At 49.6% G+C, this 25,817-nt stretch overlaps 1 protein-coding gene across 8 annotated transcripts in view; it reads right to left on the bottom strand.

Annotated features, from left to right (window-relative positions):
- Positions 1–25,817, bottom strand: part of ZHX2 (zinc fingers and homeoboxes 2) — a 154,347-nt gene that overhangs the window by 3,557 nt on the left and 124,973 nt on the right. For all 8 annotated transcript variants that reach the window (XM_044743781.2, XM_070481543.1, XM_044743782.2 and 5 more), the window contains one exon: positions 9,309–12,060. In XM_044743781.2, coding sequence (XP_044599716.1) covers positions 9,313–11,829 — 2,517 coding nt within the window. In that variant the 5' untranslated portion in view covers positions 11,830–12,060 and the 3' untranslated portion in view covers positions 9,309–9,312. The remainder of the gene's footprint in view (positions 1–9,308; positions 12,061–25,817) is intronic.

Below are 25,817 nucleotides of genomic sequence, written 5' to 3'. Positions count from 1 at the left end.
AGATGGGCTGGTGGTCCCGCGCAGAGCCACCTGCACCCCTGGTGGGCACGGACCACAGCCAGCCTCCTCCTGTGCTCCCCGAGGAACAGGGTTTTCCCAGCAAGCGGTCTTCTATGACCTTTGGAAAGGAGCCTGCCTCTGGCGGGATGTCCACCTGAACAGTTCTCAGGACTCCAGGAAACAAGGCCCAAGGTGGGTAGACGGCGACTGCTCTTCCTTCTCCCAAGCAGGCTGAGGAAGGCCAGGTCAGCACAGGACTGTGGGTGTTCGCCGCGGTGGGGCAGCATGGAAGGACCCGTGCAGCTGGAGAAAGCTGGGATCCCGGCTCTGCCACTTCCTCGCTGTGTGGCGACATCAGTTACTTAACCTCCCGGGACTCCTTTCTCAATTCATCACCGACGCTGCTGGGAGGGTTACAGATGAGGCCTGCAAAGCACACAGGTGCTCTAGAAATACTGCTTCATTTTCCCCTGAGGCAGGCCAGGCGTAAACTTAGGGCCTTGGGTGTAAGTGAGCTCACCTGTGTGTGTGTCATTTTCTTTCTCTCATCTCATTAACAGACCTCCACCCTCTCTCTTCAAGTGATTGGCAAAAACTCTCACTTTGTAGATAAACCTCAATATTAAGGTGCTTCCCCATCTGGCAGTGTGTTTTTATGCTTCCCTGGGTAATTTCTTACGGACGTGAACATGTATCATCCTCAATCATATGTATTAATAAAGAAAATTCTGAATAAGGCTCCTTAAACAAAACAATCCAAAAAACAGATTGTAAGGCCAAGAGAGTGACCTGGAGAAAGGGAGACAAAACCACATTTTCTCTTGGCTTTTGTAGAGATCCCAGATGTCTGTGATGGCTCTGGGCCCTGGAAGCACCCTTGGAACCTCTGGACTTCCATTCTCCCTTGGTGTCTCCCAGTGTGTGTGGCAGCGGCAGCTGGGGAGATGCTGGAAACGGAGGGCAGGGGCGGTTTCTCCATCAGGGACACAGCTGAGGCCCAGCCGCCTTCCCCCTCCGGCCGCAAGCCCCAGCTGCAGGCCCGGAAGGCCTCGTTGCGGCCGCCGCCAGGTCTCCTTGTTAAAAGTTCCTGCTTCAGGGCTTGCCCAGCACAGCTGTTATCACGCAGTCTTCAAATTGCCTGGTTAACTGGACATTGTGTGAGGCCCGTGAAGACGTGGATCGTGTCCACAGTGTTCACTGCTCACCCCTGCCCCGCCACCCCCGCTTGTGTCTGGACCACACGAGATATTCAAATGTTTGTTAATGAATGAAAAATGGGAAGCCAGCATGGAGCTGTTAGAGGTAGCTGGTTACACAAGATTGGTGACAAAGTTCATATTTCAGGGTTTTTTTTAGAGTAACCTAGTGATTTTGAGTCTGTGGCCTCTTGCTAACCCCCTGGGCTTCTACTTGGAATCTTACTTGGTCAGACATTCCCCACCACAAGGACCAACGGCCTGAGGGATCACTTGATCCTAGAGCACCAGATCTCAGCTTTGGGAGGGTCATCGAGCCCATTTCCTTATGGCCACTGTTTGAACATTGCCACCAAGCGGATGTCCAGCCTCTCCCTGAACCCTGCCCAGGACAAGGAGCCCACTGCCTCCCACAGCCGTCCTTTTCTATCTTGGAGACAACTTGGAATGTTAAAAAGTACTAATTCTTTAGCAAAATCTGCTTTCCTATTACTTTACCCGTTGGGGAGACATGAAACAATTAGAATTCTTTTCCCATGTGATAGCTTTCCATTTTCTTTTTGGTGAGGAAGATTGGCCCTGAGCAAACATGTGTAGCCAACCCTTCTCTTTTTGCTTGAGGAAGACTGTTGCTGAGCTAACACCTGTGCCAATCCTCCTCTATTTTGTATGTGGGATGCTGCCACATCCTGGCTTGATGAGCGGTGTGTAGGTCCATGCTCAGAATCTGAACCCACAAACCCTGGGCCACCAAAGCGGAGCGTGTGAACTTAACCACTATGCCACTGTGCTGGCCTCTCTATTTCTTTTTAATTTTGTCTGTAGGAATTTCCCTAAGGCCTGCTGACTTGGGAGAGAATAACACCATACTCCATGAGAAAGAAAAGACAAGCACTGTGATAGTGATTATTATCTCTCAATATTTCTGAGTCACACTTTTTTTTATTGGGAGGGGCGTTGGTCTGATTTTAATTAGAAGGGAGAAAAGGAAAATATGGTGGAGTGGAGAGGGACTGAGCGATTTCCCAGTGGAGAGGGAAAGCTCCATCTGGCCCCTCATCATCCTCCCCCGCCCACGCCCAGGCCTCAGTCAGCTCTGGAACATCTGAGCAAAGCTCTTTTCCTGCAGCCGTTTGGGGAACCTCTGGGGTTGGGGAAATGGCTGAGACTTATAAGCCAGGTAAATCTCTCCCAGGCGGCTCCCAGGCGGCTCCCAGGGAGGCTCAAAGGCAGAAGGAATCAGAGGGGCCCTTGGCCCTTCCTACCCACTTTCCATCCGTGGATGTTAACCAGTGGAGTTCAAAGAATTTGAGCAAACGGAAGCATATTTTAAACTCACTAGGCACTCTCAATGTGGTCATGGATTTGTGTATGGGTGTGAACCCCAGCTCCACCACTTTCTAACTCAATGACATTGGGACAGTTACCTTTCCGTGCCTCATTCTCATCAGCCGTAAGATGAAGAAAATGATGTCCAGAGAGTTGTTCACACACACAAAGTGCCTGAGCAGTGCCTGGCACAGTAAAAGCTCGGCAAATATTACCCTTGGTCGTTGCCCCAGGACCCCCACCCCAGATGCAATTGACACCCAACAGCATGAGCTTGTATCAGTGGGACCCCAACCGAAACAGTCAACTTGGAAAGGCAGGAAGCAGACGACCAAGCTCTTCCCTACGTGAAGAGAGTGCAACTTCAAAGTCAGCTTCCGTCGAGCAGGTGCTGATGCATACGCCAGGCCCATTTAGGAGCTTTTACTTATCTCATTTAATCCTAACAACAGACAACTCTATTAGTAAGTGTTATGGACTGAAATGTGTCCCCCCCAAATTTGTATGTTGAACCCCAAACCCCAATGTGACTATATTTGGAGATGGGGCCTTTAAGGAGGTAACGAAGGTTAAAGGAGGTCATAAGGGTGGGGCCCTAACCCAATAGGACTGGTGTCCTCATATGAAGAGGACGAGACAGCAGGAGTGCACATGTATAGGGGGAAGGCCATGTGAGGACACAGAGAGAAGGTGGCCATCTGTAAGCCAAGGAGAGACGCCTCACCAGAAACCAATCCTCCCGGCACCTTGAACTTTCAGCCTCTAGAACCGTGAGACAAGTTTCTGCTGTTTAAGGCACTCAGTCTGTGGTATTCTGTCATGGCAGCCCTGGTGGGCCAATACAGTAAGTATCAAGGTTATAGAAACTTAATAGTAAAAGAGAAGAAGGTAAAATGTATAGGCATGTGGGCGCTCTAGAATTTTCCACCACCCATCCTCCATTTACCACTAGGCCAGAAGGTTCTGAACACTCAGACATCTGCAAGTTGACTTTCCTTTTGCTCCTTCCTCGAGTATCTCAGGGGGTTTCAAACTTTCTCTGCAGGGTCATACACACAGAATCATCTAGAGTCTTCTTTATTGGTGTGGAGGAGTTTCAAAGGAAAATTTGATTATATGTGAGTCCACCTAACACTGGCTCTTGACTCCTGCTCTTCTATGAAGTGTGAACTCAGGCAAGTCATAGCCACAAAGGCCACCTTTCAGGTCCCCTGATGCGCCAAGTTCCCTCTGGTCTCAGGCCTTTCAGTATGTTATTTTTTCTACCTTGAATGGCTTTCCCTTTCTGCCCAGCCAACTCCTACTTAGCCCTCTGGACTTCAATTTATCTACTACCTGTTGAGAGAAACCTTCCCCAACACCTTAAATCAGCTCAAATTCCCCTACTCTATATTCTCACAGTACCATGTACCTGTCCTTCAAAACCTTGTCACCTGTCAACTTTTGCTTTTTGATTAAAGCTTCATTCCTCAATAGACTATGGGCTCCATGAGGGCAGGGACGAGCTGGGCACCACTGCTTTCCAGAGCCTGGCACGCTGCAGGCATCGCACAAATGCTTGAGGGATGAATGACCCAAGTCCCTTCTCATGAATATCTCTGGACTAGTTACTTCCTCTCCTTGGGGCCTGCATCCCTGCTCTGAAAAATGAGAGGCTCAGGTTTCATGGTTCCTAAGTTGCTACAAGTCGCCCAAAGCACAGTGAGAATTCCTAGCGTGAGTAGCTCCAGAATTAGATAAATGGAAGTGCTAACAGTTAACTCTCCATTAGGAACCAGGGCAATGAGGCTAATGTGTGGTCTCTGAGAAGCATCACCCAGTAAATATCCAGTGATCGATTCTTCAACAGACCTTTCCTTCCAGCTGATCACACACATGGAAAGAGAACTGGCCCCAACTCCCTTCCTCTGACTGTTGCCATTTCATGGGACTAATAAGTGATGGAAAAAAAATGAGGAGAAGCAAAGGACAGAAATACCAGATCCCAGATAATTGAAAGCTGACTATCTTTGTTAATTCTCAGGTGGGTTCAACAAGTTGTTATTGAGCATGTGCTCTGAATCTGGCACTGGGGATTCAGGGATTAATGGGATATGGTCCCCGCCTTCAAGGGTCTGGTGGAGGAGAGACAGGGAAAGAGATAATTACGATATTTTCATCTATCCATCCACCCACCCATCCATCCATTCAAATAAAAATTGGATACCTAATCTGAATAGATGGTGGGGGCATAAACATATCCTGGATCCTAAATTGTAGCTAGGATGCCACACTTGGAAGCCTTGAATATTTTAAGCAAGCTGAACTATGGAAAATATTTCTGAGTGTGGAAAAAACTATGGAAAAATATTCTGACATTTCACAAAATGTACCTCCTCCCCAAAGCCATCCCTAATCACCAGGAGTTGGAAATAGTCAGAAATTGGGAGGTAGTGAATGGACAGTTGTGTAATAGTTCCCACTCCCACATGGAATTAAGAAATGACCACGTCCTGTGGGTTCAGCCTGGGTGGTGGTGGTGTCGCCGCTGTCGGAGAGGTGGTGGGTGGGCCATGGTGGTTAGCTCAGGTGCTGGCCTGACAGATGAGAAGTGGCCTTCAGGCTCCACCAGCTGCTGGCTGAGGAACCCAGGGCAAGTCTTTCTGAGCCTCAGTTTTGCTGTCTGGAAAATGGGGGAAAAAGCCATACCCATCTCACAGAGTTGTCGTGAAGTTTCAACGATTTAATAGATGTGCTTAGAAGAATGCTGAGCCTAGGGCATATACCAATAAATAAAAACTCTTTGTAGTAGGGGCGCTGGGATATTCCACCTGGCCAAATACCGAGGCAGATGTCTGACAAGGTCTGGCTTGAGTATTTTGGCTCATTTTTAGGAAAGGAGGACTTTATTTTTCAGTTCCTTACCAGGACAGGTCTCTCCATGGATGGCTCTGTAATTGTTTGCACCTGGAGACTGAATCAAGACAACACAATTCAAGGGCTGGGAAGGATGCCTCATCTTTGTGTTTAATCTCAGGGCAAGGTGAGCCTGGACTGAGTCAAACATGGCTATGAGCCTTGCAAAGCTTCAGTCAGAGGCTCTGGCCAGGGCAGATGCTTAACTCCTGCAGAGGAAATCGCATCTTCGAGTCAGCTGGCAGCAGCTTATTCAAGTTCTCTCATACGTGTCTCACATAACCCTTTTTATGAAGTCAAAACCATGTGTTATTTGCAGGATTACTGTATATGTAACAACTGAACTCAACGGCAGCTTCCTCAATAAATATGTGTTTAAATAAAGGCATCACTGGGTATTTATGAATTTCAAGAGACCCATGTGTCGGTTCATAAAAGCTGCGAAGTAATTTGGGGAGGTTTTTTCCTCTCTCAGTTGAAAGGCTGCTTTAAGGGCTGCCTCCGTCCAGGAGGCACCCGCAGTGTGCACTGAGCTCCTTTCTCCAGGCCATGGCCCCTCTGAAGGATCAGGAAGCCAATTAGGGAGCTCAGTGTGGCCAGGTGGGAAGTAGATCTTGGCGTCCTGTTTAGGGACATTTTCCAGTGCACATTTGTGGCATTTACCATTTATACACATAAAAAGAGCTTCCTGGGAGTTTGCAGATTTTGGGGGAGACAGCTGGTTCTTATATCTCTGAATTATCTGATGGTCACTCAGAAGTCACCCCCCAAATCCTAGGTATCTCCCCACCAGAAATGGGGAATTTTGGTCAGAAATAAGGAGGCAGAAACCGCAGTAGGAAGAGTGAGGGCTCTGGAGTGAAAATGAGGTGCTGGCTGGGGGAACGTGGGTAAGTACCTTGGTTTCTGAGTCTCGGTTTCTGGGTTTATAAAAATAGGGAGAAGCTTACCTCTCAGAGTCGCTCAGAGAACTGATAAGACCATCTGTGGCCAGAGCACCCAGCTCAGCCTCTGCCACTCAGGAGGCCCTGTGTCCCCCTCCCATCCTCCCTCCCTTCCCAAAGCTGCTCTTTACGGTGTGAGCCTTGCTTCCCCCCTTTACGCGTCTCTTGGGCCTCAGAGGAGTATCGGGCACAGTGGCAGCCGACCCAGAGGGGCATTTTCAACTGTTGGTAGTGGTATAGCTTGGGAGAGAAGGGCTGGGGACAGGTGGCCTCAGGGGCTGCTAGGGAGCTGCCGCCCCCAGACCCCTCCCCCTCAGCGAAGGGGACCGGGAAAGTGCCATCTGAGCTCACTCTGGGATACAGGGACACTTAGCATCCTTATACTCAGCAAACATAGTTGGTTCAGGATAGCTTTTGCCTGCTGTGGAAACGCATCAGGTTTTCTTTTAGTTTGCATCTTCTCATCGTTTACTGAACCCCAAACCTGACTTCCTGGCTACACCAAACCTCTTTTGGTTCCTCAGCAGCACCATTCCTTTTCTTGTCTCTGCACCTTTGCCTCGTCTGTTCCTTCCACTGGAACCACTCTCTTCCTTGCCTGTGCACTTGGCTAACTCCTTCCCATCAGCTAGCCCCTGAATCAGAGGTCCCTTCCTCCAGGAGGCCTTCTCTGACCCCCAGTCTGGGTGCCCCTCCTGTGTGCTCCCACACACAGCATGTCCACGTCTCCATCATACCATGGATCGCCCTGGCTAGGAGAGGAAAGAGCAGTTTCCTCTGTCCTTGGCCTGACTGAGCTCCACGTGAACGAGGATGTCATTTGTCTTCTTCATCACGTTATCTCCGCTGCCTTGCACAGCAACAGCACACAGTAGGTGCGTGAATTGAACTGAACTCTCATGTTTACTCTGTGTAGGAGGAAAAAGCAATCATGTAGACTTATGTCAGGCGTTGAACAGATCAAGGACAGAAGACAGGCCAAGCTAGGAGTTTTCAGGCAGATTCTGATGGGACAAAAAAATTGCTCCCTCATTTCCACAAGGGCGACGTGGGCTGGACTGGTGGCATCTTATAAGAAGGCAGGAAACATGGCCAGAGGGAGGACGGAACTAAGGCTGTCAGATGGAGGTAGCTGGGGCTGTTGGTGACCTTGGTATACTTCTGACCCCCTTCCATCACGAGCCCCCACTTCTGGGGCTGCATTCTCACCCCCAACCATTACCATTTCCTCCCAAAAAGTCGGAGGGGAAAGAAGACTTGACAGCGTTCTGTGATTGGCTGCTCATTAAATCGCTCTTCTCCTAGCTGATGGAACTGGCTAAAATGAGGTTTCCGGAGGATTTTATTTTTTTTGCCAGGTGCCTCATTTTATTACGGAATAAATGAATTAACGAGTGACATGGCCAGCCAAAGTTGTCCAAGCTCATTAATAAAGAGGCACGGTAATTTCCAGGGCTCCCTTTGGGGCCTTATCAATCTTTCTGGAGGTTCTTACCTTCATTTCATTATTTTGAAAGATGACATGGGGGGCCCCTTCTGTTGCCTTTTAAGTGACCTCTGGAGAAGGAACCTGGGCAGACTGTAAATCATGCCTCTCCCTCCGGGTTCCAAGCTGCCCTGGGGATATTTCTGCGGCGGCCAAGCTGGACCTTTTCCTCCCATAGGCCTCTCCCCAATCACCCCCTCTTTCTTCTAAACTCACCACCAAGCTGCTGGGCCTTAGGCCCTGATGTGCAGGGACCTCTTGTGAAGCACGCGCACCAAGCTTGGGTGGCACGTTCTATTATGTGGATGACATGGCCATTAGTAACCATGGTAACTTCCCTTCCCAGCCTTTTGTGGCTCCACAGGCCTAATTTACACCAGTTTCTTCCAGATTCAAGGGGTTTGGGGGTCCCGATCAGCACAGCTACGAGCAGGGTTACTTACAGAGACACACCTTCCTTTAGTCAGGACAAGACAGATACCAAGGACTGTCCGAACCTCGCAGGTTAAAAGAAACAACCCCAAATCGCTACTCCGTAAACCGAGATACAGACTCTTGGAAAGAATCCAAAAAGAAAAGAAAAGGAAAAAAAAAAGAAAAAGGAAAAGACATATCCTTGTCATGTTTGTTTCTTACAGCAGCGAACACAAGACAGACAGAAGATGTGTTGTTGTTACAACTGCAACTAGACTTTAGAATGGACAGGCCCCTAAGGCCACTGGCAACAGTGCCGACTCCTCTCAGCATAGCCTTGCAATTAAGGACATAAATCTACCAGCTCCTGTTTTTCTCCTTTTTTTTTAAAAGCATCTTTAAAAAGAACCTATCATCGGGGCCGGCCCAGTGGTGCAGCAGTTAAGTTTGCATGTTCCGCTTCGGCAGCCTCGGGTTCGCCAGTTTGGATCCCGAGTGCGGACATGGCACCGTTTGGCACGCTATACTGTGGTAGGTGTCCCACGTATAAAGTAGAGGAAGATGGGTACAGATGCTAGCTCAGGGCCAGTCTTCCCCGACAAGAAGAGGAGGATTGGCAGCAGTTAGCTCAGGGTTAATCTTCCTCAAAAAGAAAAAAAAAAAAAGAACCTATGATCATTGGGGCCGGCCTGGTGGTATAGTGGTTAGGTTTGCGTGCTCTGCTTTAGCAGCTCAGGTTTTATGGGTTCAGATCCTGGGCATGGACCTACACACTGCTCATGAAGCTGTGCTGTGGCGGCATCCCACATACAAAATAGAGGAAGACTGGCACAGATGTTAACTCAGCGACAATCTTCCTCAAGCAAAAAGAGGAGGATTGGCAACAGATGTTAGTTCAGGACCAATCTTCCTCACCAAAAAAAAAAAAGAACCTATCATCTGTGTCAACATCTGTGTATCCCACAACCTATATCAACTCTGGTAATAACAAAAAAGCAAGACAGCATCCTCCCCTAGTGGCCCGGGGCAAACAGGTGGAATTACCTGTCTAGGCCTGGCTGGCCTCGGCAGGGACGCCGTCAGAGTCCGAGTCAGCCAGTTCTGCCGTGCCTTCGGCTGCAGTCTGACTCCAGCTGTCTGACCTGTCTGAGATGGCGTCCTCCTCTCCGACCGTCACCTCCACCCAGTCCACAACGCCTGACTCCTCGTTCTCGTCGCTGCCCTGGCCATCCCGGCTGTTGCCCTCTGACCTGTCCGAGATGGCCTCTGAAGGCTTTGCTGGCAAACCATCTTTTGCTTGTTCGCTGCCCACTTTCGCCCTGGGTACCAACTTCTCCAAGTCCTCTTCGCAGAGCTTTTTGGGATCCTTGTAATATTGCGGACCCACCTCACTCCCGTTCTTTGGGCTCTCGATGATGACGGCTTTGGGTGCTTTCCTCGATGTGGCGTCGTAGCCATGGTCGTCTGCTACGTGCTGTACCTGGTATTGCTCCATCCACTTCAAGGTTCCAGTTTTTAGCAAGCATCTGTTCTCCTTGAACCAACGCACAATTTCAGTTCGGACCAGGCCAGTCTTTGCTGCCAACTGGTCATACTCCTGGGGCGTAGGCCACTGGGTTCTCGCAAAGGTGCTCCTCAGGAGATGAATCTGTTCTTGACTTTTTGTAATTGCTGGTGAAGGGCTGGGCAGAGAACTGGCTAACTGGGCACCAGAGAGCTGGTCAAGTCGAGACAGAGCACCGTTGGGGGCCACCATGTCTTGGCCTTTTTTGCCAGACCCCATGGAATCCAAGACAGCCTGTTCCATGCTGTCCCGAAGCTTCCGCCTCTCCGAGAACCAGGAGTCGATCTCTCTCCTGCTCAGCTTGGTCTCCACCCTGAGTCGGTCCAGTTCTGCTTGGGTCGGAAAAGAACTTTTCAAAAAGCTGTCTTCTAGGATTTTCACCTGATCCTGGGTTTTTTCTTTGAACTTCTGTGGGGCGAAGTCTGGGTAGGCATGGTACGTGCGACCGTGGCGGGAGGCCGCGATGGCCAACTGGTCTTTGGCAAGAGATTCGCTGGTGATGTGGACGATGCCCCTTTGACAACGATACCGGTGGTCACTGAACCACTTCTTGATCTCACTCCTGGCGAGACCGGTCACCTCAATGAGTCTGTAGACCTCAGCATCGTCGGGGAACTGGCTCTGAAGAAAGCTCGCCTTGAGATGTGCTATCTGCTCCTTTGTCTTCTTGCGGTCGCTGGCCGGGGTCAGTGAAGGGTTGGCCACCTTGGGTGGGGGCTCTGGCACCTGAGCGACATGTGGACGCTTGGGCTCGGGGGCAGCTTGGGGAGTCACTAGAGGTCTCTTCTGGCCGTGGTTGGTCACTCCGGCCACAGCAAGTGTGATGGGGGAGCAAGAGACGGTCGTTGACCCGCTCGTCACCTGGGTCAGCACCAGGCTGGTCTGGCCGAGGATCTGGCATGGTAGGGCTGTCTGGAGGATGGGCTGCGACATCTTTGTGGGGGCCAGCTGGGCGGGCAGCACAGTGATCGTCGGGGGTACTGACTGGATGGTGCCGTTAAACATCTTCTTCCGGGCCTCCTCCACCTCCTCGGGGGACCAGCTGATGCCATGCTTTAGGCGCTGGGTGGCGAACCAGATTCTGATGTGCTCTTCTGGGTGTTTGGAAGCGGCCGTCAGCCAGGACAACTCAGCCTGGGTCGGGTAAGGGAACTTGTTGAAGGAGTTGATCATGGTGGCATTCGTGTCCAGAGCAGAGTTATATTTGGTAGTATTCAGCGGGACGGGGACCTTGGGGACAAGGTTGACATTTGGTGGGAGCTGGACAGAAGGCATGACGTGTCCTAACGTGTCCTGGAGGAGCTCCACGCCTCCAAGTCTCGAGAGAATCTCAGCGGCGTCTGTCACCAGGCGGGCTGTCCCTTCCACGTGGTTCTCAGGGGTGGCCTCCTCGGGCTTCTTGGGCACCTTCTTGGCTTCAGCTTTCGGTTTCCCTGGCTTCATGATGGGGGTTTTGCTCACGGAGATCCCAGCATCACTGTCCCCGCTTCCAGGGCCGCTGGTGGGCATGGACACGACATGGTTGGTGGCTTCGATGGACTGCTCTAAGACAGTCTGATTATTGCGCTTGATTAACTTCAGTTTGAAATTGGTCTCACCGGGGTGGAACTTGGCGTTGTGGTCAGACAGGGAGTCGTACTTTTTGGTTGTGAAGTTGCACTCGGCACACACATAGAGCGGGTTGAGAATCACGTTGGGGTGCTGCATGTCGACGTGCTCCGTGAACTCGTTCAGGTTCTGCGTGGAGTAGGGGCAGTATTTGCATTCATAGCCGCCTTGGAGTTTTTTGGATGGGTTTTCCCCCGTCGATTTCACCTCGATCACTTCGTTTTCTTTGGAAGCGTTTTCAGGTTCCGCTGCCCAACTGTCCTTGGCCACGTCAGGCTGGGGTGTGCTGATTCCTTTTTCTTTGGCCCTGTCTCCTTCCTCGGGCACATCTTGTTCTACTACCTGTGATGTCCGAACCATGCACGGGGTCGTAGATTTTCGTTTGCTTGCCATGCTGTCTGTCTGTGTGCAATGGCTCAGTTGGGGGGTGGGGGAGGGAAGCAGGTGGGGAAGGGACAGTGAAATTCTTGGAACAAATAAGATACAAGGTTTTTGGCTTTGTTCCCCCTCCAATGGCTTTGGCTTTCCTTGAATGCTGCAGTCTAGTGTTTGAGTTTTCAGAATGATTTCAACACAGAAAATTGTAACTGCTCCAATGGCTAAACGCAAGAGGCAGCGTCATACCTGTGGGACAAGAAGAAAGACAGGGTCAGGGTTTCTCCACAAGGCAAGAGGAACTAGCACGTCTTTCTGAGTTGTACCGACGACCCTTCCCAAATGGCACCCCAAGCAAATGCCCAGGTAGGCACAGACGGCGTCAGAGTGGGTGTACATAAAAATGAAACATCACATTCTTCTCTCCCCTTCTCTGGGAAGGGCAGTGGGAACAGGCCCCAAACAAGCAAATGAGAATGCAGGTCACACGTTCACGTTTAGAGACAAATGGACACAGAAAAACAACAAAGGTACTGAGATCTTCTGAAGTGGTGGGTGGGGCGGCGGAGGGAACACTGCAGGTGAAATGTCGCTGGGCTCGCAAGCTCCTTTTACTGATGGTACATCAGAAGCAAGACGCTTACCTGCGGCTGGCAAGCAGGACTTCCACGGCCATTAGAAAATGAACGTGAAGGTTTTGTTTCTTATCATAAAAGTAAAAGCACTATAGAAAGTCCAGAAAATGCACTGAAGTAGACAGGAGAAAAAATCACCCCAAATATTGTAGTTCTTTCATTTCACTTGCAAGTCCCTCATTTCTATAATTATTGAGCCAAATAATGATTTAAAAAATGGCTGCATGGTATTCCATTGTAGGGACATACCATACATAATGTATTCAGCCATTGGACTTTTGTTGGACATTTATTTCCAGTTTTTGGCTCTTATCAACAAAATTGCAGCCAACAAACACCCTGAGTCCTTATTTCTGATAACTACCTTTGGATGAGTGCATAGAAATAGAAGCACTGGGTCAAAGAGTGTCGGCACTGGAAGTTCTCTTGACTCATACGGCTGAGTTCTTGCATCAGTTGGCCTTTCCCCTGGCAGTAAATGAGAGTGCCCAACTTACCACTCACCTATAGGAAATATGACCAGAAAAGCCTTGCTGATTAAATAGAGGAAAACTGTTTTAATATGCTTCTGTGCTTTTCCTGATGGCTACTAAGGGTGAACTGCTTTCAAAGATTTACTTGCCATTTGTTTTCTCTGTGAATTGTCTGTTGATGCCATTTTTAAATTTTATTTAAAATTTTATTTTTTTGAGGAACATTAGCCCTGAGCTAACATCTGCTGCCAATCCTCCTCTTTTTTTTTTTTTTTAAAGATTTTTTTATTTTTTCCTTTTTCTCCCCAAAGCCCCCCAGTACATAGTTGTGTATTCTTCGTTGTGGGTCCTTCTAGTTGTGGCATGTGGGATGCTGCCTCAGCGTGGTTTGATGAGCAGTGCCATGTCCGTGCCCAGGATTCGAACCAACGAAACACTGGGCCGCCTGCAGCGGAGCGCACGGACTTAACCACTCGGCCACGGGGCCAGCCCCTGCCAATCCTCCTCTTTTCGCTGAGGATGACTGGCCCTGAGCTAACATCCATGCCCATCTTCCTCTACTTTATGTGTGGGACGCCTACCACAGCATGGCGTGCCAACTGGTGCCATGTCCATACCCAGGATCTGAACCGGTGAACCCTGGGCCACCAAAGCGGAATGTGCACACTTAACCGCTGTGCCACGGGGCCAGCCCCTGGGTTTTATTTTTAATTTACAAGAGTGCTCTATAGATTAAGAATATCAGTACTTTCCTTTATTTGTTGCAAAATTTCTCCAGGCTATCATTTACCTTATAGTTTTGCATATGGTATTCATGTAAAATTTTTAATTTTTAGGTAGCAAGTTTATTAACCATTTTCTCTTGTGGCTTCTTTCATTGTGATTTTATATATAGAAAGTGATCCCCTGCCTTGAGAGCTGAGACATATTATGCTATGTTTTCTTAGAGCATTTTCGCTTTATTTTTTACATGTAACATCTGGAATGGAACTGATCTTGGGTTAAGCTGTAAGACACTATTTTTTGGAAAGTTACCAATTATCTCAGTAGCATATATTATGTTATTTTTTCTTTTCCCAGTAATTTGTGAAACCACCTTTGTCATACATTAAATTTTCATATACACTAGGGTGTTGCTAGGTTATCTATTCCAGGCTCTTATCTAGTTATTGAGCCTTGCACTTATGCCTTGTTTTAAAAAATATTTTTTGCAGGGTAGAGCATGTTTTAATATCTTGTAGAGTGAGTTCCGCCTTATCACTCTTCTTCTGCAGAACAGTGCTGGGTTATTTTGATCATCTAGTCCCATCAATCAATTCTCATAAATCAGAATCATCTGCAAAATAACATCCTGTTAGAATTTTGATTGGAACTGCGTTACACAAATATTAATTTGGGAGTACAGGGACAATTTGCTTATTAGGAGGTAGTATACGTTAACAGAACCCAAACTGGGGAAGTGATGGGCTAGGTCACGTTAAGCGTCTAAGTGCATGGGCTGAGGCAGAAGAAGGCCTTTCATTTTGTGAGAGGAGGAGGGAGAAATGTTTTTTTTTGTTTGGTGAGGAAGATTGGCCCTAAGCTAACATCTGTGCCAATCTTCCTCTATTTCCCATGTGGGATGCCGCCACAGCATGGCTTGATGAGTGGTGTATAGGTCCACGCCCAGGATCTGAACCCTCGAACCCTGGGCCGCCAAAGCGAACCCAACCACTATACCACCAGGCCGTGAAGGAGAGGTGTTTGAAATAAGGATGGCTGATATCCAAGGAGAAGGGAATGGAGGAGTTGGCATATCACCTCCTGCCCCTCCCACTGGCCTGGGTTTGAGTCCCCCTGTAGAGCGGGCTCAAGGACAGAAGTAAAGACTTATTTTCATGAGCAACTCTGTGGGACTCTGGGCCCACATTCATCTGCTTAGAGGTTCAGGTGACAAATGTGAGCAGGTCTCGGGGGGGCATCCCCTCTTGTGAACCCCAAATCTGGCCACTCTATGGCTGGATCCCTGGCATTTTCATGCAGGGCAACTTCATCAGCAGTGGGTGGCGGTTCCTCAGGGTCCTGGTGAGGAGCGGACATGGGCACAGCAAAACAGCGGGGAACTATGTCTTTTTGCTGACCACACCCAAATTGACATCTTCTGCCTCCATTTCACCGCTGATCAGACTCTTGATTTTCCCCCTCAAACATGTGTCATCCCCTCCAGAGTTCTTCATCTCCATCAATGGCTCCATCAATGGCTCCATTATGGCTCACTCAGGCCAAAAACCGTCTCCCTCTATACAACAAATCCATCAGCAATCCTGTTGAGTCAGTCTTCAAAATAACCTAGTCTCAGACCACTTCTCACCACTTCCACTCTCCCTGCCTTGTCTAAGCCACTGTCATCTACCACCTGGAAGCCGACGGCAGCCTCCCAAGGGTCTCCTGCGTCCTTCATCTCTAGAGTATCAAGGGGATGTTTTAAGGTAGGAATCAGTTCATGTCACCTTTCTCCATGAAGCCCCTTCTTGGCTTCCCATCAGAGTGAACTCCACGCCCTTGTAACAGCCTGCAAACCCCAGCACATTCTGACCCAGGCTTCCCTCTCCCCTTTGCTCCTCATGCTCCAGCTTCTGGAACAGGTGTCTCATCCCCATCACAGGGCCTTTGCCAGCATGTCTCACCCCCAGAGCTCCCCAATTCTCAAGGCTCCATTAAAAGTCATCCTCCCAGGGGCCGGCCCCCTGGCTGAGCGGTTAACTTCGTGCGCTCTGCTTCGGCGGCCCAGGGTTTTGCCCGTTCGGATCCTGGGCGAGGGACATGGCACTGCTCATCAGGCCATGATGAGGCGGCATCCCACATGCCACAACTAGAAGGACCCACAACTAAAAATATACAACTATGTGCCGGGGGGCTTTGGGGAGGAAAGACTGGCAACGGTTGTTAGCTCAGGTGCCAATCTTTAAAAAGAAAAAAAAAAGAAATGGTTTAAAAAAAAAAGTCATCCTGCAGAGAGGCCTTACCTGATCACCACCCCATCCAAACTAACGCCTCTCCCAGACCCCCTCTGTTTCCTTACCCTGCTTTGCCTTTTTTATTTATATATTTTGTGGCTAAAGGAGGAAGGAGAAGAGAGTATTTACCTACTTGTTTATTGTTTGTTTCTCCCTGTAGAATTGTGCTCCCAATATGGCAGCCATTAGCCACATGTGGCTCTTTAAATTAATTAAAATAAAAAAAAAATTCAGTTCTTTGGTCACCCTAGCCACATTTCCAGGGCTCAAGAGCCACATGTTAAAGATTGTAGGATATGTCTAACCTTGAGGATGTCCTACTGGACAGCACTCTTCTAGAACATAAACTCCACAAAGGCAGAAACTTTTCATTGTGGTTTCCCCAGAGCCTAGAATGTACCTGGCCCACAGTATGCTTTCCATAAATATTGGTTGAATAATTGTATTAACGGCGGGGTGGCTACCTCGTGGGAACTGTAGCTGATACAGAGAGATGAGGTATGGTAAAATCTCTTGTGGGTGCTCAGTAATGTGAGTGCATGTATGAGTGCATGTGTGTGAGTGTGTGCATGTGTGTGTCTGTATGCGTGTGTGTGCGTGTCAGTGCTGGGGCTTCTATGAGCGGAGGAACTCTGTAAGGAGAAGGAGGTGTTAAAGTTCTGTAGGAAGCGCCATTGACACAGCAGAATGTGGCTAAATTTGTACCCACTAGCCAAGAGGCCTGGGCATTTGAATCACAAATTATTATTATTTTTTTTTGTGAGGAAGACTGGCCCTGAGTTAACATCTGTGCCAACCTTCCTCTACTTTGTATGTGTGACACCGCCACAGCCTGGCTGATGAGTGGAGTACGTCTGCATCCGGGATCTGAACCCGTGAACCCCGGGCTGCCAAGGCAGAGCACACAGACCTGAAACCACTTGGCCACGGGGCCAGCCCCAGAACTACAATTTTTAAGAGAGGGAGCAAAAGGAGAATTTTCTCCTGCAGAACAAAGAAATCAGGCAGGCATGGGTGCAGGGGAGAAGAGATAGAAACGCCCCTATCTAGAATTATTTAAATTTGTTGACAAGTAAGGCCGAGAAATGAGCCAAATTGTGGTGAAACAGCCTAAAAGCTTTTCCATTGTTCCAAAAACTGTAGTTCACAATAAACAGTATCTTCTAAGACTTGTTCGGCAACCAGGAATCCAAACCATAGCAGAGTAAAAAGAAGGAAAGATGAAGGGAAAAAGAGAGAAGTGGAGGGGGTGCTCGGAAAACGCTGAGCCTTTGACGACTTCCTCTCCCGGGGTCCTGCTGACGGAGCTGCGAGAACCGCTGCCCTTGGAAGAATCACGGGGGCACCACAAGGGGCTGAGGGTCTGCAGGGCAGCAGCTCATTGGCGACGGTCTTTTTGAAAGCCTGGGAGCCGCCAGTGAGGCCAGGACCAGCGCCATGATGCCTGGGACTCGCTGGCATGAAGGCTACAGTTTCCGGCCAAGTCTTCAGGTTCATATGTACACTGGCCAAAATTGGCAAAAATAAAAAAATGAATGAACGAACAAATGAATGAATGAATAAAATGCAGGTTAAAACTCCAACACAGTCCTTTCCGTGCTGGGTGGGGCATATCCCAAGAGACCAGCTCCACGTAGTGGGTCTCACCCTGGGCCAGCTCCCCAGTGGGTCTGAACTGGGCACAGACACGTTCTGTGCCAACCTGAAGACATGCCACTTAAGGGGAGCGAGTTGTCCCGCGGCTGCTCCAGCCACCTGCCGAGGGCCCGGCAGCAGGGAGCCTCAGAAGCCATCGCTGCCCTCGGGAGGGGTCCTGAGCAGGTTAGCACTAAGCACATCTGTGATTAAGATCCTGGTGCGCAGAAGCAGAGGAGAGGTAAGATGTTTCCTTCCTTTATGACTATGCTCCATAGTGCCTCTTTCTTTCCAGCAGTCCCGCCCCTCACAGGATAATTAGGACAGAGCGTGCCGTGCACGTGTCTCATGGAAAGGGAGCAAAACACCAAATACAGACTCTTGCCTCCTTTGCATGTTTTTGGCATTGACTGGACTTTCCTTTCATCCACTACGGCACTTATCACGCGCCATAAAGAAACCCAACAATGAATGAGAAATGACAAAACCTTGGAATAAATAATAAAGAGAGAAAGTGGCCAGCCTATAGGTGATTATGTACCACTCACTGTGGGCGTCAGCGCAGGCTTTCTCCTTCCCCACCGGGCCCTTCTTCCATTATCTCCCTCCCTGTTATGAGTGGGATGCAATTTGATTAGACCCCTGTTTACTGAGTGTGGGTATGGGCCAGAACCCTGTGGATACGGCTCCTAGAAAGATGAAGAAACCGGGGCTGACCCAGTGGCACAGTGGTTAAGTGTGCACGTTCTGCTTTGGCAGCCGGGGGTTCGCCAGTTCAGATCCCAGGTGCGGACAGGGCACCACTTGGCACGCCATGCTGTGGTAGTCATCCCACATATAAAGTAGAGGAAGATGGGCATGGATGTTAGCTCAGGGCCAGTCTTCCTCAGCAAAAACAGGAGGATTGGCAGCATATGTTAGCTCAGGGATAATCTTCCTCAAAAAAAAAAGATGAATAAACCATGGTTCTTCTTCTCAAGGAGTTCACAGCCAGTGTGTGAGTCCAGTAGGGCTGCTGTAACAAATGCCACACACTGGGTGGTTTAAACAACAGAAATTCATTTTTCACAGTTCTGGAGGCCTAAAAGCCTCTGAACCCTCTCTCCTTGGCTTGCAGATGGTCACCTTCTCGCTGTGTCCCCACATCATGGTCTTCCTTCTGTGTGTGTCTGTCTCCCGATCTCCTCTTTTTTTTTGCTGAGGAAGATTGTCGCTGAGCTAACATCTGTGCTAATCTTCCTCTATTTTGTATGTGGGACACTGCCACAGCATGGTTTCATGAGTGGTGTGTAGGTCTGTGCCCAGGATCTGAACCAGTGAACCCTGGGCCGCCAAAGTAGAGTAGACTTAACCACTACACCACTGGGCCACCCCCCCAATCTCCTCTTCTTATAAGGACATTGGTCACATTGGACTAGAACCCCAAGGACCTCATTTAACCTTAAACACCTCTTTAAAAATGCTTTCTCCAAATACAACCACATTCTGAGGGTTAAGACCTCAACATACTAATTTTGGGGGGGGGACACCATTCAGCCCATTACAGCCAGGCAGGGCAGTGCCATCTGAACACCCCTCGACGGCACAAAAATGATTTATTCATGCAGTCAACAATTCCCGACTGAGCACCTGCGAGTGCCAGGTGCAGTTCTAGGCACTGAGGACACAGGACCCTCTGCTCCCACAGAGCTTGCATCCATGAGAATAAAGAAGCAGAAGCTCGATGGTCGGTGGGCACTAGGGAGAAAAGTCAGGTAGCGACGAGGTTGGGTGTGAAGCAGGGTGACCTGGGATTCCAAGCAGAGGTCAGGGACTCCCTCCATGAGAAGGTGTCCTTGGAGCATCTGGATGTTGCACGGACAAGAAGGAGACGAGTTTCTGGAACACGGAGGAGGCCATCCTTAGGACAGGGTGGGAGAAGCATGGCTGAAGGCTTCACGGGGGAGGTAACATTCTTCTTAGAAATAAATGGCCATGACGATGATGAACTGAAATTCTCCACGCTTTGTGGATGGACCCTCACAACAATCCTGCAGAGCAGCTGCCGTCGGCCTCAATTTACAGAAGAAGGAACCCACGCGAGGGAGGCTGAGTGCCTCGCCCAAGGTCACAGGACTAGTTGGTGGCAGAGCTGAGACTGGAACAGAGTCCGTCCAAGCTGAACCGGTGCTCCTGGCGCACCACACAGCGTCCGCCGGTTAAGTGGGGCTCCAAAGGCAGAGCGGGATCCTGCCAGGTGGAGAGAAAGGGGAGAGACTCCAACCAGAGGGACACAGACCTCCCAGGCAGAAACAGCAAGAGCAAGGAGTCTGAGGGATGGCAAGGACTGAGGTCAAAGTGCAGGGTGTGAGGGTGAAGCTGGGAGGAGGCTGACAAGGGGTTTGAGCTGGACTGTGAAGGGCCTTGAATGCCATGCTAAGGAGTTGGGATTTCATCCTGCTGGCAATGGAGCATCAAAGCCTTTCAGGCAAGGTCACGGAAGCAGGAGGGGCTCGGAGATAAGTTTGGGGGCATACGGATGGCAGGAAGACAGGGGACATCAGTGAAGGTAAGAACCCCCAAAGCCAGCAGATGAACAAGAATCTTAACTGACCCCAAATTAAATAGTCAGGGCCCAGGCTGCGAAGAGATACCCCTCTCCCCAGCCTGACATCTGTTTTGTACATAGATGCTTGAGGGCTCTTCATTTTCCTCTGGAGCTTTCTCTCACAGTTTAGACTTCCTTCCCCTCTAAGGAATGGCTGGATGATTCAGTTTTAAATGTGGCAAACTGATTCTCCCTTAATCATTTTCCCAACAACAACGACAGTGAACATTCACCAAAGGCTTAGTATATGCCAAGCCCTAAGTGTTTCATTTCTCAAAAACTCTTTGTAAACATTGAAGCTCAGAGAGGTTAAGGAGCTTGGCCAAGGTCACACAGCCTGGAGTGGTAGAGCTGAGATACAAGCCTCTCGTGCAGACAAATCGCCTGGGGATCTTCTTAAAATATGGATTTGGATTCAGTTAAGTCTGGGCTGGGACTGAGATTCTGCCTTTCTAATAAGCTCCCAGGTGAGGAGGATGCTGCAAAGGTGGTCCACCCTGGGAGCAGCAGGGCTCCAGAAGCCTCAAGTAAGCACTGTCTCACTGTCATCCTGTGGTCTCCCTCCTCTCACCCTCATTTCCAGGGACAGAGTGGCAGCATTTCCTGACCTTTCCCTACAAGTGGCCTGCGGCCTTTGGGGGAAGGAAAATGGGTCAAACTGTCAGACCAGCCCCTGGAAACTGCTCCCGAGGTGACTGACACGCAGTCTAGCTGTCAGATGAGGGAACTGTCTGCGCTCTTGACCTCCCTAAGGAGGCATCGGGAGAGACGAGGAGTCAGACTGCAGAGGCCTCCTGTGGCCGGGCTCTCCAGCCCGAGGGGGAATCGGAGCGTGGAGCGAGCCAAAGAGCGGGGACCCCTGGGGCCTCCCAGGCCGGCATCACGCCTCCCGGGGGGCACATGTGCCACCGTTCAGGAATTGCACCTGCGGGCTCCGGCAGGGACACCACTTCTCATTTCAGAGCTTTTCAGTGGGGCTGTCAGAGAAAATAACAAGGCTGTCTCTGAGCTTTCAAAGGAAGCATCTTGTCCAGACATCAAAGCCCACAAGGATGCTTTTAGCTTTGCTGGGTCTTCCGACAGAGCTGTTAACAGATTCTGCCTCAGTTCATCAAGGGTAGATCTTTTGTGTGTGTGTGGGTGTTTGTGTGTGAGTGAGTGTGATTGTTCCTTTATGTTTTAAAGCCCCAACATTTCACACACACACCCCCAATGCCCCAGAACAAGGAGTTCTGATGGGAGGGTATGTGGTGGTGGTGAAGGTTGGGGGTGGGGTGGAGAAAGGAACTGGAAGCAGGTATCCTGGGTTTTGCTCTAAGCTCCCGGCCACCTGGCTCTCTCCTCATCTGTCGCCATCCTTGCCTCCATTTTGCTCATCTGTTAAATAGGACTTGCTTTGGAAAGGTCACTGGTGACCCCGAGTTCATTCCTGAGTTTTACTGATTTCTCCCCAGCCTACTTTGAATCTAAACTTGAATTTTGGCAGTGGGCTTGCAATCTGGCTCCCAAACCATCGGACACCACCTGGGGTGCTGTGTAAAAATAGCCATTCCCGAGTCCCAATCCAGACTTATTAAGCCCACACATCCAGCAGCTGACCCGGGAAGCTGTGTTGCTAATCAGCAGCCACGTGACTGATGAGCGGCCAGGTTCGGTGGCCTCAGCAAGAAGACATCACTTGGCGTCTCCTAAACCAGGAGTGGTTGGGTCGAGGCCAGCTCTGTGAGGTGAAGACGGGAGATGCTCCTCGCTGCATTCTATGCTGGACCGGAGCGGAAGAGTGTGCTCCCAGAGGAAATGAGAATTCAGAGGATGATGCCGAAAGTGAGGAAGACATGTACAAAATAACAACGCCAGAGGAGAACAGAACACAGAATGCTGGGTGTTCCAACGCGTAGGGTAGGACATCTTTAGAAACAACGGGTCCCTGGCAGCGGAGTTGGTGGCTAGGGGAGGTGAACTTTAAGAAGTTATTTCCTGTTCCCTGTGTTTGTGCTTCACTTTTATTGCTCAGACAGACAACTTTTTTTAAAAAAGAAGAGGTTTGCTGATCTGGTTAAACGTAGACAAGATAATGTAGGAACAAGATGCCGTTTACATGCACAATCATTATTATTCTCACAGCGCCAACAGATGGCTGCGATCTCCATTTCACAGATGAGGAAACTGAGGCTCAGAGAGGTTAAATGGCCCAGATGTTCCTGCCTCTGCACCACCGCGTGGTCCCCGTAACATACAGATGTTAATTGTGAACAGTTCCATTTCCTGACGCTGAGTCTGTAAATTAGATTTCTCACACATTCTGAGTGGCTTCACTCCCTTTGGGAGTGTTCAAAGGAGGAAGATTTTAATGGAATTGTAATGTCCTTTTCAACCTGCTACTCTGAGATGCTCTCTTACCAGGTAGGAGAAGGCTTGTAGGTCTCCACTAGCCAAAAAAGTTTCAGTGGATGAAATGAAGTTTGGGGCTGCTCTGTGTGGCCCGCTACAGCAGCGTCACCGTGCATTTAGTTGACAAGGGCTCTGAGAGGAGGCTGGTGACCCGCTAGCAGTGTGGTAAGAGTGGTGACTTGAGACAGCATAGTCAGTACTCAGGGGCAGACAAAGTCAGCTAGGCCTGAGAAGGCAGGCGCGTTCTGGGCCCAGAGGAGCCCGGAGCCCAGAATTTACTCATTTACTCAGAAACGATGAATTCCAAAGCTCAGACTCTCCCAGCTCTTCACGTTAGGTGAGGACCCGGCCTCCAGCTGCCCGGCTCCCCCTTGTACTAAACAATTAGTGCCCACCCGGTGGGTGGAACGGGGCACAGGCTGCAGCCAGGCCTCCCGGGTTTGAATCCTGGCTCTGCCACTTACTAACAGAGGAGTCCATCCTTCTCTGGCCACAGCCAGGATGCCCACGTCACAGGCCCCCAACCACACGCAACCTGGAGAACACCAAATGCGGCACGCCCATTCCCCATGGTCGGCCTCAGTTCCTGCAACTGTAAAATGGGGTGAATCTCCACCTGCGGGATCGGATTGAATGAGAGCCTTTACCCTGGCACGTTCCGGTTCCCTAAAAGGGTGACTTTAATTAGTGAGCTAGTATTGGTGAGGAGGGCTTGGTGACGCTCAGCTGAGCTGTCCCGTTCTGCCGCCTCAGTCTACCCTGGGACCAGCCGGACCTTTCCTCCACAGTCTCTTTCCGCCGCCCGCCCCCACAGAAGGTGCACTGACACTAGCTCGTTTCCTGTGAGTCACGCTGCCCTGGGATCTTTTCGCTCCTCTTTGGTCCACACCTATCCCTATGGCAACTGTGCCAATATGTTTAATTCACTCAACTTTGCCTCTCTGTTTTAGCAGAAGACTGCCTTGTATCTTGCAGAGAAGATCAAGGTCAGAAGACAAAGGTCACCTTCTTTCCCTTCTCTATACTCATCTCTTTTTCTCTCCACCTGGCCTTCAGCCCAGCTCTCACGGGCTCTCTCAACGCTTACGTCCCTCCACCGGGTCCCGTTCCCTTCAGGTTACACACATCCCAGGTTGCCACTTCCCTAAAACGGTAAACAAAGCAAAACAAACATGAAAAGCAACCCCATAGGGCAGCCACTGCGGAAAACAGTGTGGAGATTCCTCAAAAAGTTAAAAATAGAACTACCATATGATCCAGCTATTCTATGTCTGGGTATTTATCCAAAGAACACAAAAACACTAATTCGAAAAGATATTTTCACCCCTATGTTCATTGCAGCATTATTCACAATAGGCAAGACTTGGAAACAACCTAAGTGTCCATCAACAGAAGAATGGACAAAGAAGATGTGGTGTGTGTATATATATAATACGATAATATGATGGAATACTACTCAGCCCTAAAAACCCCCAAAATCTTGCCATTTGGGACAACATGGATGGACCTTGAGGATATTATGCTAAGTGAAATAAGTCAGATGGAGAAAGTCAAATACCATACAATTTCACTCACATGTGAAAGATAACGGACAAACACATAGATAGAGAGAACAGATTCGTGGTTCAGAGGGGAAGAGGGTAGGGAAAGGGCGAAAGGGGTAAAGGGGCCCATGTGTATGATAATGGATGGCAACTCGGCTTTTGGTGGTGAACACGATGTAGTTTATAAAGAAGTCGAAATATAACGATGTACACCTGAAATTTATAGAATGTTACAAACCAATGTTACCTCAGTAAATGAAAAAAGCAACACCAAATTTCCCCCAATTGCTCAATTCTGCCATCATTTACACATTATTATAGCAACTCTTGCTATCCATGGCAGAGGTGAAGAGCTCAGGCTCCCGAGTGGAACAGACTTCCTGGTCTGGTCCCATCACTCACGGGTGTGCGAGCCCAGACAAGGTATGTCAATCTTCTGAAGCCTCAGCCTTTCCGTTTGTAATATGGGGATGAAAACGGTACCCACGTCAAAGGGTTGCTGAGAGTGTCCAGAGAGCTATCGGAGCACAGTGTTTGGCTCTGGGCCCCATACGTGATGAGCTCCAAGCTCGCGACATAGGGTAGCTGTTGTTAAAATTGTGTAACCATCAAACATCTCAAGGGAAGTTGAGATCGCCGCTGCTCACCCCTTCTATTACTGCACTGTTCAGCCCTCACCTCTGCGTCCTTGTCCTCCCTGCTCTGTTGGCACTTTTCTCTTAAACTGGTGAATATATCCCCCCATCTTTAACTCTGTGGGGCAAACCGCCTTCCTCAGTCACCCCGCCTTGGCTTCCCTGGCCCTGCTCATGGTTCTCCTCCTGGCAGCGCCTTCTTTGCTTCCTCTGTCATTTTCCCCTCTCTTGGGTGCATCTCCATGCCCTCGGCTCTTTCTCAGCCCTCTCCTCTCCATCCTCCTTGGTGATCCCCTCATCCCCAAAGCTCATCCATGCAGACAGAAATCTACCAAACCAGCCTTTGTAGCTCCAGCTCCTCTCTGCAGAGCCCCAGACCTTCCATTCTGACGGCTGGCTGACAGCAAGGATGGACTAGATGGACTTGGAAGTAGACAAACGCTGGAGTGGCCAATCTCCACTGAAACCTGATTTTTTTTAAACAAGGCCACGATGATTCATGAAAACCAAGGAAAATAACATACGAATGAAAAAATAGATGATTCATTTCCATTCAGTTGGAGAACAGACTCTACCCAGCTACCCCCAGCTGGAAGGTACGCCTGCAGGGGAAATTCAGCAGAGGCTGGGCTGGATCGCCTTAGAGTCTCTTCCGTGTGCACTCTGAGCAGCTATGATCATCACTGGGAGTCTCACGGGCACCTCAAATTCAACGTGTCTAGTACCTAGCTTATCACCTGCCTCCCAAACCCGATCTTTCTATAGTGTTTCTTTATTGCAAATAAAAGCAACACAATCTACTCCATCAGTCAGGCTGGAAACCCAGATTCCTCATGCTCCTCCACTGTCTCCGCACTGCACAGTTTATTATGCACCAGGTCCTCCCGGCTCTGCGTCCATAGCATCCCCTAAGTCTTCATTCCTAAGTCTGCTCTAGGCCGAGTTCTCCTCATGGCCTCCCCCAGCAGCTGCAATAAATCCTTACATCTTGCCCTGGCCTCTGGGCTTCACCTGTTCATCAGCATCCTCTCCTTCCTCCTCTGGCAACGACAGTTCTGTTCTTTCTATAGAAGGACACTACCCACTCTTGGCCCACGTGGATCCTCCAGC

Source organism: Equus asinus, chromosome 12 (genome assembly GCF_041296235.1).
Source record: "Equus asinus isolate D_3611 breed Donkey chromosome 12, EquAss-T2T_v2, whole genome shotgun sequence".
NCBI classification, from domain to species: Eukaryota; Metazoa; Chordata; class Mammalia; order Perissodactyla; family Equidae; genus Equus; species Equus asinus.
The sequence above is the reverse complement of the archived record's forward strand: the minus strand, read 5'-3'. Positions and strand labels throughout refer to the sequence as shown.